The sequence below is a fragment of the Blennius ocellaris genome (genome assembly GCF_963422515.1).
Source record: "Blennius ocellaris genome assembly, chromosome: 18".
Lineage (NCBI taxonomy): Eukaryota > Metazoa > Chordata > Actinopteri > Blenniiformes > Blenniidae > Blennius > Blennius ocellaris.
Genome location: NC_137667.1, coordinates 9,226,325 through 9,239,648, shown reverse-complemented (window position 1 = coordinate 9,239,648; position 13,324 = coordinate 9,226,325). Strand labels below are relative to the sequence as shown.

Below are 13,324 nucleotides of genomic sequence, written 5' to 3'. Positions count from 1 at the left end.
TTGATGACTATTTTCATTGTTTCATGTGGTTGTTTGCCTTTTATAGAACTTCAGTCATATAATGGCTTTCTAAGTTCTCAGAAGGTCTTTATTTGTCTTGGCATCCACTTCACCATTTATTTTAACAGTAAATGTCTCTCTGGACCTGCAGTTATCTCACAGAAATGCAATTTTGGAAGTTGTTATTTTGGAAGTTAGGTTGTAAAAGATATGGAGATTCATCCATCTGTGCATACAGAGTCCACAATGGCACATTAAATATCACCATTCATTTGTCTTCGGTTGATTTAAGTCTTATTCCTGACCAACACCTCCCTCTATTGGCTAAAGTCTTTATTTCTTTCCGTGTTCTGTTCTTGTTTTTATGAAGGTAAGGTTGCACGGGCCTGGACAGGTCACACCTACGTCCATTTAACCCAAGACTCCTACCTTTGCATTGTGAGAGGAAGAGTACAAGTAGAAAACCTACGCAAGTACATGGAGGACATGGAGACTCCACTCAGGAAGGCCCTGGCCCAGATTCAAACTTCTTGTTGTGGGCTGCCAGTGTGAACCGACGCACCGCCCTGCCACTTTTAAACATTACATTATTGATTCGATTTGAGAATGAGTGTGAGCATGAAGATGTGGCATGATTGATTCTCTGGTTAAACCTCGGGGCCAGACTTTCACCACATTCTTCAGGGAAGTTAAAAAGCATATCATTTCCATCCATCCATCTTCTATTCTGCTTTATCCACTTAGCCTTTTGGCTTGAGCCGATCCCAGCTGGCGGCGAGTGGAGGCCACTTACACCCTGGACAGGTCATCAGTCCATCACAGTCTAAACACAAAGAGGGACAGTCACCCTTACGTTCATGATAAACAGAAGTCTTTACAGCCAACATTCACCCTCATGGTCTTAAGATCCACCTCGTGCTGTCAGATGCTGATTTACACAGATTTCCCATTGTTCTTAATTTCTATTGCTTCAAACCACAGATCCAACTATGATCACTTTGATTTTATTCGAGGGGCTGGAAGAGATTCTACAGTCTTTTTATTGTTTATGCTCCCCCTTCAAAAAGAAAAAAAAAAAATATTAGTCAGACACCCCCCCCACACACACATGCTCGAAATAGTTCATGAGTCAGCACCCAATGTAATACATTTTTCAAACTGAAAAATCTTATTGAAGTACAGTAGGAGGATCTCTCCCTCTTTCTCTCGCTCTCTGCAAACCGGCAAATGCACACACGCACACACGCACACACACACACACACACACACAGTCCGAGGATTGAATTGCTCCTCTGGTAACAATTCAACAAGCTCCATATACAGACCACAAGGTATCTTGTCTTGTTATACACATGATGCCCAAGGTTGTTTATGTCACGTTGATTCCCTCGAGTGAAGAAATAAGATGCTTGTGATGAAATAAACTCCCCGCCGATGTACAGTATGAAAAGTGACTGACTGTCAAGCTCAGTTTATTCAGGCTGCGTTAAAGCACAGCAAGGTCTCCATCATTTCACCACTATTTCTGTATGTTTGCCATTTATCAAAAATATTATCCTCGGCTCTCATGTAAAATGCTGTTATCAGTAAAATGCAAGTCATATTCATCTCTACTTTAAACACTGACAGTGTGGGAAGATATTTTGTCCAGTACTGTCACTTTGGTGTTTGCAGCTCCTTATCAGTATTCTGCCGAGAACTTGAGGGGAGAAAAGGATTGAATTAGTCATCTAACACACTGCAACGAATACAAGGCCCCAGTACACAGAAACACCAAAATCCAAGGCAAAACGCGTTTTTGAATGCTCTTTTAGATAACTTCCACCAGTCAAAGCTGAACTGCGTAGACACTCATGTGGTAGTCTCGCAGTCAGTGTACTACGCTGTCATACAGTATTTGTGCGGAAGCCATCCTCAGCAGGTTATTTGACTCTGATCTGACAGCTGCTGCTCATATCCGAACAGGCCCGCGCTAAGCTGCGCCGAATCCTTAACGTGTCCGTGAAGCTGCTGGCGCTGTGAGATTTGGAAACATCACAGCACTGTCAGCGCTTCTGTTCCCATCTGTTCAACGGTGATACTCATATATGTGAGACAAGTCAGCGTGAAACATGCATATTTTTTTTTTTTTTTTAACATTCTTCATCTTTGGCATTTTCCCATTAGGGGTATCTGTATTTTCTTCTCATACTATCTGTCCCTATAGCCTCAACATCATTTCCCCTACAAAGCTATCAGGCCTACTACATATATGACTCAACCATCACAGCAGCTCAATGTTACGCAAACACTTAAAGACGGTCAGGACAGCTGAACACAAGCGAGTAGACTATGTGTATATAGAATACTCATAGTAGTGTTAATATTTAGAATATTTACAGGATTCACAGTGCACCAAACTCAGACCTAAAAGTTTTCATTTTGGATCGGTTGCAGTTGGGGAACAGGAAGAGAGTAAAAGGATTACACAGAGAACATTAAACCAACACGCAGGGTATCGAATCACAAATAAAACGTCTCGACTGCAAGCAGGAAGTCACCGAGTTGAATTGTTTAACAGAAAATTTCAGAATATGTGAATATGTACAGTGATAATTGAACTGAATGATTTTAGTACTACAAGTCAATGCACTTAGAAAGTAATTCATTTTTAAACGATTTTCTGGCAAAAGTATTTAGTCTGTTCACTTCAATATTCTTTCATCGTATTTCTAATGAGGTAAAATTCCAAAAAAAATTTCCACCCAATCAAACCAACAAGTTGCCATCAGATAGCAACCGAACCTCAGACAATGCAGACGTGAGATGCACATGGTGGCATAGTGGTCAGCACCTTTATCCCACAGTGAGGTAGACTTGGCTCAGGCTCTTTCCGTGGTGAGTTTGCTCCGTGGTTCCCTCTCTGCATGCTGGGATTTGGTCTGGGCACCTTGGTTTTCCCTCCATAGTCCAAACACATGTGCTTACAATGAATGCAGAGTCTAAATTATGTATGGTTGTCTGTGTTTCTGTGTTGGCCGTTTGATGGACTGCTGCTCTGCGCTTATCTCCCACAGTCAGCTGGGATCGGCTCCAGCACGACAGTAAGTTGGATAAAGGGGCGCAAGTACATGAATGGGAAATCTAATATAACTGGAACCAAATGTATTAAATTATTTTTGATGATATTGAACACAAGACTTGAATTTTCATGGTACACATTAAAAAAATGCTTCAAAGATGCATTGTTGATGAAGAGGAGTCCTGAACAATGTTTTCACAAATTCCACATATTCAACTAAATATCTATTGATTACTTCTCAAAATGTGAAGGTCAGCGGAGAGTCGTCTCTTGTAACAAAGACACAGCGGGTCAGTCTGCAGCTGGTATCTTATTGTTTTGGGTGATCTTGTCACTTCAGCAGACCAGAGTAAACAACTACTGCCCAGGAGTCACAAAATAACAATGTTCATGTGACCCCTGGTATTTGGTACAGTTCACCCACAGCCATGCTATGGGCAAATGAAGTTGCCTGGCAACTGTAAAGGACCGAGTTTAAGAAGAAAAGAAAAAAAACAACACAAAAAAATGTACACCCACTGTTTATAGCTGTATATTATGTTAAGGTCACTGTCAAGTACAACAACAATAATAAGGTCAACACTTGGGTGTGGCAACATACTCTTCTCTGGGTCTCTCTTGACTATGTAATTTCATTCTCTGAATTTAGTCGATATTGAAAGATATGCAGATACATATATATGCACATGTATGCATATATATTTTATTGAATCCAAAAGACACATGAATTCTCAGCCAATAATGATGACTATCAAGTATATTACATTAATTTCCTATAACACTTTTTCCAACTCATGGTTGTGCAGTGCTGCAACGGTTCCTAGCTGATTCAATGTGAAAGAAGCATACACTCTGGGTGGGCAGGACATTTAGAGTTAAAACCAACATGTTTAATGTACTTTATGTTTTTTGTTTGTGTGACCTTACAGTGAGAAGGTCTGGGTTCAAACACCAGCTGAGCCTTTCTGCCTGGCGTTTACATGTTTTCCTCTGTGCTCTGGTTTTCTCCCATTGTCCCAAAATATGCATGTAAAGTTAATTAGTGACCCTATATGGCCCAACAATGTGAGTGTGTGTGGCTGTTTGTCCTGTGATGTACTGGCCTCATAGTATCCTGGGATTGGCTCCAGGAGCAATTTAGAATCATTAATTAACCTGGTGTATGGTTTTAGACTGAAAATCAATGCAATAACGTAAATTCCAATCTTTAAAAAAAAAAAAAGGTGCATTAAAAGACAAATAAATATTAAGTACACACATTGATATCTAATTTAGAACCAAGTACGACACAGAACATAAAAGTACTCGGGTGGTAATAAAGAGAGAATTTAACATCTGTATTTAGTATTTATGGAAAGATGAAGCCCTTATAAGGGAGAAAACAGGGAACTCAAAATGCGTTTTGTTGTAGGCTGGAGGATTTTCACCCACTGCAAAACAGGGAGGCGGTGAATTTTCACCAAATCCCACAGCCAGGCTGATGTTGTACAATTAGAGCATCCCATCCTCTCCCCTCAGTGGAGCTGAAGAAGCCCACCCCCGCCCTCTCTGCGCAACGAGCAGAGTAAAACCAGCTTGGTGGAGAGAAATAGAGCAAGCACCCACGGAGCACAGAGAAAGAGGGAACGACAACTAGAACCTGTGATTAACTCGCCTTTTATTTATTTATTTTTCTCCCCCCTCCCCCCCCCAAAAAAAAAGAACCAACACAAATTTTTAAGTATTTATTCCCTCCGCATGGAAAACGACCTGGGGTCCTGCGAATCCAGACGAAAGCGGAGGCTCACCTGAAAATCTCCAGATTGCACCAAACGGGCTCAAGTTTTCTCTGTGTGGAGTAAATTTGCTCCCACGAGCAAAGCGGACCAATGATGTCTTTAATGGTTCACCTGAAGACGGCCGCTCACCTCCGGGGTAAAGGTGACAGGATCGCCAAAGTTACATTCAGAGGTAAGACGCTTGGTTTACCTGCAGCGTTTCTCTGTGTGCGCAGAGACTGGATCAAGCTGTGCGCTCAGCCCCCATTTAAGTCATATTCCACAGACTGACGGGACATATTTAGCACTCATGACTGCATGAAAAGTTGGGAACCCCCCCCCCCCCACACACACACACACACTTTTTTTTTTTTTTAGATTAATGGCTGACGCGCTGCGCTCTGACGCGCGTTTTATCCAAGAATCACATCTGGACGAGAGGATATAAAAATAAATTAATGCAGCCAAACAGCAAAATACGGATTATAACCACACTTAACGTAAGCAAATATAACCAGCATATTTATTCCAGGCAACATTCTGCATCGTTTAAGTCTAAATTCCCACAATACTTGAACGCATCATGAAGTTAATGGGCCGTTAACTTTGACACTTATTGTTTAGTACCACAAAAACAAGCTCTGCTGACTTGTATACAAACAAATGTGCCAGGAGCCAGGGCACAAGTCCTTGTTCATATTTTATTTATAATACAACAAAAGAAAAACGCAGTGTTACTATGCGAAGCATATAATGGAAACACATTGATTTGTCATTCCAGTTTTCACTTGCCTCCTTTTACTTACCTTTAACTTGTCAGGGCAATTAGGGCAAGAAGTAAGTGATGACTGAGGCAATCGATTCTTAAAGAAGGCAAGAGGCAAAGCCTCCTTTGTCATACAATTGAGATAATGACCCGCCTCCTCATCTTTTGATAGTTTCCAAGTCTTGTGGGTCATTAAATTAACCCTTCATCTGGAAGAGGAATGGAGTAGAGGATGGGCACAGGGAAGACTGGTACATTTATTCACCAGTGTGATAGGTTTGTTGGGCTTTTGTGCGTGTGGAGAAGAGGAACAAGCAGGAAGGAGGAAGGGTGCATGTTTCAGCACCTTGGACAGAGTTCAGTCCTGTCTGACAGCTGCTCAGTCCCCAGTGATCTCTGATTTAGTGTCAGCATTACAATAGTGCAGGATGTTACCAGACCACGGCTCCCTGTTTTCTCTCCTCTCTGCTGTGTGTGTGTGTGTGTGTGTGTGTGTGTGTGTGTGTGTGTGTGTGTGTGTGTGTGTGTGTGTGTGTGTGTGTGTGTGTGTGTGTGTGTGTGTGTGTGTGTGTGTGTGTGTGTGTGTGTGTGTGTGTGTGTGTGTGTGTGTGTGTGAGCTTATACATAGGAGACATGGACGGCTCTGAGCTGCAGTGAATTCAGCAGGGTCTTGATATTATATGAACCGTGTCATCCAAGTCAGGGATTAGATCGGCCTCTCTTTCCCCCTGTGGTCTAACTGTCGGCATAATAGCAACATTTCATATGTTTACAATTTCAAATACCCTGAGCATTGTAGGATGTACATATCTTATTCATGTTCTGCGGGCCTACATATAATGCAAATCATGTTATTTTGTTAACGACTTGTTATAATCTTACCGTAAGCTGAAAATCTCCAGAAATGTAATGCAGATGAAAAATATACCATGTGAGCAGTACAGTAACAGTGAGCTCTTTAAGCTTGATTTAATTCAGAATTATTCAGATTATTTTCACCAATGTTAAATTGATGCATTCATACAACCTATCCACAATTGTTGTAAAGTCTTATGATTAATTGCTTTGCTTTATTGTTCGCTCTATTTTAGAGTATTTCATTTAGATTATTGTATTTTTCTACATAATTATGCATGTATTGTCATTAAACAACAGAAAACAGAGATTTCCCAGGAAGGTGCCCACAGTACGGTTAGTTTTATTTCGAAGACTGCTGTTCTGGTAAAGCAGCCGCTTTATATTCTGCTATGTGTTTATAATTTTCATATTATTGAGTTAAACGTGGAAGATGCCACCAGTTATTCATGTGGCAATGACTTTGCCACAGATGGTGAAATCATCTTAAATATCATGACCCTCTCCACAAACACTCTCTCTCCATCTGTTTTAGGCTCTTCTTCATCCCTCATTTAATTGTGGTTAAATTTAACAGACATCATAAAAATTTTTGTATTTCTCAGTTCCGAGGTTGATCTATATTCAGTGACAACATTTCTCTGTAGTCTTGAATCTGCAGTCACTTCCAGTATTGTGGGGGTTTTGAGCCTTTTCCCTGCAGAATGTCACTCACCAGAGTTTCCTGAGTGCTTTCAGCTCCCAAAACACCCTTCCTGTCTGGAGAGGAAAAGATCTACTATTAGGACCCAGACCTCCTGGATGCCAAGGCATCGACCAACCCCAGTGAGGCTGGTGGTTATATCTTGATTGAAACATGAACCCATTCCGATCACCAGCTTTTCTTGGCGATAAAACATGCTCGAATACCACACTTTTGAGCCTCGTGTGCCGTTATTGAAGCCATCCATTAAATATTCACATTGCTGGTGGGAAAAGTAAGTCAACCGTTGAATGTAATGAGGAGTTGGATCTCCTTTGACGACGATACCCTGAAGCACAGCTCTGGCTGTGCTGCGCAGTGTGAAGGAAGTCTTCACTCTTCTCACTCGCAAAGCAAGTGCAACTTGGCCAACGCAGAGTTTGTCTGATGTAAATAGCGCTGAAGAATTACTACAGTATTGACCGGAATCTATACTTTCTTTAGTATTTCTTTCACTGACTTGTACTCTGTTGAACACAAGCATCTCTACTTTCTCAAAAGCTTCTTCACTTTTGCTAAAGTGAAGAAGTTGAATCTGTACTTTTGCCAAATTTACTTTCTGTATTTCGGCGTAAGTAAAGAATTCCAGTACTTTTGCCAGCTCGGCTCGTACTTGACAGAAACCTGCTTAGTTGATTAATAGTTTTTCCATCGAGAGTTATTGATCTTAAAGTGAAAAGTTTCTCTACAAACCAGACTGCAACACCCCCCCAAGAGCAAACTGTCCATTTTGTTTTGATGAGGTTTGTCAAAGCCCGATTATAGTTTTTCATGAATGTTAAAAGAACAGGAGTTCACATAATCTTTTCAACTTGCACTGTGAATATTTAATTGATGTGTCCAATACCAATAAGAACTATTTATTAAATGTGTTTTAATTTAAACTCGCTTGGCCATCCAGCGAAAAGTTGCTGGGGGCTGGAACGACGCCCAGAAAACTCTGGGTGAAGGCTGGTTATACCCTGGCCAGAACTCCCGTCCGTCAGAGAGAAGATTCAGACAGACAGTAGCACACACTTGTTCCTGCGGGAGATATAGGGTTTAAAAGGTTGTGTGGTTGGACTGTGGGAGTTTGAAAGAATACACACATAGGAACAACGTGCAACACTGTGTGGAAAAGCCCCCAAAGTCCGACAGGAATTCAAACATTGATGCCAGAGTGCTAAAAACTACACGACTGTGTAAAGTGTGCATCAATGTAGTTAAGAAATATGCAAAAGTAGTATGGCTCTCTTGACCTGTACTCACCTTATAAGCCTTGTGGTTTCAGTAAAAAAAAAAAAAAAACTCCATTGTGTTGTTCTCTGAACGGTCCAACTAAAAGTGGTACTTTATTAATTGCTAACAGTCACAGTCAGAGTGGACTCAGAAGGAGGGGCATCATAATTTAATTGATTTCCCGACAAGCCTTTGATGAATTCTTGGTGTTATCCGCGGCTCTTGGCTTTTTCAAAGAATTGCTCCACAAATTAGCCTGCAGGATCGCGAGCACAGTTCAGCGTGCCCATGAAAGATAGGAGTTAATGAAAAATTAAGGCAATCTTCCCACTTTTAAATAGTCAATGTGAATGTGTCTAACTCGCTACGTGTCAAGGATTGGGATTTGAAACCTTGAAACCTTGCGCTGTTGCCATGTCGAAGTGTCTTTTCACAGGACATGGAACCAATAAAGTCATCCAGCTGAGCCCAAGCTCAAGTTATGTTGATGCTGTTGCCATTTACTTATTTTGTAAAGTAGTTTGAGACTGCTGAAACAGTGAAAAACATGCTGTACCAGTGCCATGTCTATGCATATTATAATTTGTAGCAGTAGGATGCGTCTCACAGCAGTGGAATCCAATCAATTAAACATTTTGTCACTTATCCAAGTGACTTCATCAGTTCATGCTGTTTCATTGACGAGGCTGATTTGGTATTTAGTGTAATTGTTTGGTCCGTTGTTGCTTCTTCTATTTGACTCTTCTCTTCATACATGTTCTTTATATTCAAACTGCTGTTGGCATCATAATACTTGTTCCCTTCCCTTAACATTCCTCTCGCGCCTGCATTGTCTGCCAGAGCAGATATTTACTGTGTTTTAAATCACACTGTTATTAGTGAATCAGGGATGCAAACCAATTATTTTTTACCCCTGAATGGGTCAAGAAATAACACTGAATTAAATCCCAGTATGCAGCGACAAAGATGAGATACTTAAGTACGGAAGCTGTGATAACGCCCCGGCTGGATTAATAAACGCTCTCCATTGTTTCTGTTTTGTCCTCACTAAAACGGTCAAAAGAATCCTTGATCTGCCTTCATTTGAGTCGTCTTAGTCTTTCACAGACTCCTCCATCCATGTCTATCATTCATTTTCATATTCGCGGCATAGAAACATAGCCTCCGGTCCTTTTTCTCTTGTCTAGGTCACTTCTTTCAGTGGCACTTTTCTCTGCTCATTGATATTGTTCACTGTTACATCAAGGCCAAAAGCCAAGCTGATTAGCAGTGTTGTGATTATTTGGTGTGGAGCGCCTTACATAAGCCACACATGAGCTACTTTCCCAAGCCCACATCGTCAGATGGTTGAAACCAGTGGCACGGTCATACAGTGCAGCTGTTTTTAATAATGTAGGAGGAATATTGTCTCTCCAGCTCTGACAGAGAAGTGTTGTTTGTTTTCTAAACATTATGTCGAAGGATGTTTGTTTCACAAGGTTATAAGGAGTGTAGGAGTAATGAGGAAGTGAGTGGAGAACACTTTCAGCACAAATTATGAACAAAACTTTTAAACTTTTAGTCTTTGTATTGGTGAAATTTTAAACAGGATGTGAATAAAGCATCATATTCCTGCAGGGCTTTTGAGGACACGTGAATTGATGCTTTCAGTGCATCGACCATGAGCAAAAAACAATATTCCAGGAGAAAGCATTAATTTCTCTTTAGATTTACAGCCAGGCTGACAGGGACTTTAATTAACTTTGCAGGTGTCTGTCTGTGTGTGTGTGTGTGTGTGTGTGTGTGTGTGTGTGTGTGTGTGTGTGTGTGTGTGTGTGTGTGTGTGTGTGTGTGTGTGTGTGTGTGTGTGTGTGTGTGTGTGTGTGTGTGTCCGCATTAGACAACCAGTGCATGAAGCCTCAGATACACAAAGCAAACTACCAAAACAAAGCAGTATGCACACCGCCCAGCCCATTCATGAGCATCACAAAGCAAGCAGGTGAGCACATGCTGCATCACGCCTGAGTGAATCAGGTTACCGTGCAGGGAATGGCAAGCCGCGCTGAATACAACCTTAAATAAACACGGCGGCAACAGATTATTGTTTTCACTGACCTCCTGCACGTTTTGTCATCTCTGGCCAGTGCAAACACATGAGCTGAAGTTTATAGTCCTCAAACTCTGTAAGTTGTTGATTGGGTCCCTGTTCTGTCGCAGAGTGAGTCACACAGGCAGCGTTCACTTGTCTGCATGTCTTTGTTTCTCCTGTGGCTCCACACAGCTGTGTCATCTCTGTTTGTCAGGTTCCCAAGTCATTAATTTCTCTTTTTGCTGATTTGTAGCCAGAAAAGTAAACAGATTTTCCATGACAGCAGAACTCGTTACAGTTTGATAAGTGACTCTTTAAATAAACGCATTCATTCATCAGACTGATCTTCATTCTGAAGGCAAAAAAAAACATATATATATATATATTGTTATTATTTTGTTATTCTTATTTTTATTTTAGACATCAGTTGTTATTTAGTCCTGTGCGTAAACCTCCTGGGTTCCTGGGTTAGGGTCAATGATGGAGGGTCGCCAGATCAGTCCAGGTGGTTATTTGATGATAAATGAACAATGTTATTCCAGTGAAATAAAGGACAATAATGCAGATACCAGGTGCTTCTTTTAAAAGTAGTAGTTTGACTTTACCAGTCTTGCAAAAAAGAAATAATTACTTGGAAAGGATATGCACACTTTACTTTTAATTGTTTCCCAGGATTGGGATGTCTCAACAATTTTGAAAAACTCAACAATTAAAATAATGTTTTTTTGTGTTGTTTTTTTTACAGTTTGCTAAAATGCTATTTTAGGTCATGATTGTAAAAAAAACCTGACAAAAAGCACAATCATTTCAGAGTTTACAGCTGAAAAATGGGATGCCAGGAAGAATTACTTTCAGTTTTGTTTTTGGTGTATAAAGTCTTACAATTCCATGAGTAATTAGCAAATCTTCAGCAGACATGCAGAATTTTCCATAACACCTGCATTGGCATGACTATTATTGAGCCAGTTAGCATTTTGGTCCATTTTCATTGCTTTTTGTTTAAAACAATTGATATGTTCAGGTAAGTTAAATGCATCAATCACATGCACGGTTGCACTGACTGGAGGGAATAGTTACTTTGCCAAATCTTCAACAATCATTACAAACAGGTTTCTGTTATAACAAAGATAAGACATTCGTTTTTGTATGTTGTTGTCATTTTCATTAATCCTTCCAATCCTATACAAGTGACCCCAATCGCAATGAAATTAATGAATTCAATTTGCAAATAATTATTTCCAGTTGAGGTTTAAGGAGGTTTAAAATGTACATATGGGATTAAACTATTTCGAATATTTGAAAATGGTTTCTGACAATTGTATTGAGCCCAGTGAGAATATCCTGTCAATGTAATATCTTCTTCTTGTGCTCTATCCAATGAATGCTCCATGATGTGCGTCCACACAGTCAAAGTGACGTAACTTTATCCCAGCGCCATCACTGAACCATGTTTTAACCACTTGATTCCTCCTCACCTTCCAGGTCTGCCCTTTTACAGCCGAGTGGTTGAAAACTGTGAAGAAGTGGCCCATTTTAATGAGGTCAGTATCTTTATTTTCCTCCATCATACACCACCCAATTTATACTGTGACCAATCAGTTGTTATCAGGTGACAACATGCTGAATCCACCGGCTGCAGGCTTTGGTAATGGAAACTGGATCAGAGACGGAAATTCTTAATTAGAGGACACAAAATCGGTGGTGTTGTTCTTTTTTTTAGTCTTTTAATTAATTAAGGATTACTTGGCATGCATTGGAAGATTTTCAAGCACAGTTGCTTCTTTAGAAACAGTTTGCTGTTGAGTATCAAGATTTTTTTTTAACATTAATTGAAAATCTGACGTCACTTTCTTCAGTGAGGGTGAATGCTGCTTTGTTTTCTTAATTTTTTTGTGTTATCTGGCATCTGGCTGTTTGATTTTGACGGGAAAAATAGCAGGAAACAAGTGCTAAGAATTGAAAGACATTTGGTAAAGAAAAGAAATCCTGTCAGTTTCCGTTTTCTTTGTTTTTCCAGAATTTGGCAAATAAATAGCCTGTAATTTTCCAGATGTTTAATGCATTCAACATCTTGAAATGCTACCTATTATTAAAGACAGGAAAAGCTCCTACACTATCCTAATAATATAACCCCAAAGCTCTATAATGAACACAAGTTGTGAAACATGACCAAAAAAAAAGGATTTTTGGTTTTTCTCCATTTTGTATCACAGGTTTACACAGCGTTTTACCTGCTCTTTACCAGTTCCAACAATTTGAGAAAAGTGTCACACTTGAACAATCTTCATGTGGATACTTGGATAACCTCTCATGGGTGAACCACCGAGCCATGACAGGATCACATCTCATCACCTCATTACTGTTCGCCTTCAGAAATCCCCACTGGTTCTTACATGAAAATGGCCCCTTGTCCTGCCAAGTTTCTCCTAATCGCCCTTTCCTGTTCACTTACAGCCTATCAGAACCGTAGAGACAAAGCAGAGGTAGTGAGCTTCGCCCATGCATAGTATACTGCAATGTAGTAATTAAACAAGACAGTTACTATTAGACTCCTGTAGGGAGAAACACCTGGTCACTTAAATAGCTCCTGCACCAGAGCTCAAAGATTTTTCAACTTGTAAAAGAAAGTTGAAAGAACTTTTCTCCAATACCTCGCTTTAATAACTCCAGAGAATTACATTATTGTGCACAGAGGCAGAGATCACAGCATCTCTTAAGCAACCCAAAGGATTTCACCTGGGCTCCTCCGGCGCTGCTCGGCCTGTCTCTTTTCACTTTGCCCATTGTGAAATTCTAGGAAGTGCTCCCTTTGGGATTACTGCAAGCTCCTGTGACGATGAGACACCAGTGTTATGAT

At 40.4% G+C, this 13,324-nt stretch overlaps 1 protein-coding gene across 2 annotated transcripts in view; it reads left to right on the top strand.

Annotated features, from left to right (window-relative positions):
- Window positions 1–4,932: 4,932 nt before the first annotated feature.
- Window positions 4,933–13,324, top strand: part of otofa (otoferlin a) — a gene marked incomplete at both ends in the record, with an annotated part of 77,667 nt that continues 69,275 nt past the window's right edge. For both annotated transcript variants that reach the window (XM_080513689.1, XM_080513688.1), the window contains 2 exons: window positions 4,933–5,011; window positions 11,950–12,008. In XM_080513689.1, the coding sequence (XP_080369815.1) occupies window positions 4,933–5,011; window positions 11,950–12,008 (138 nt within the window). The remainder of the gene's footprint in view (window positions 5,012–11,949; window positions 12,009–13,324) is intronic.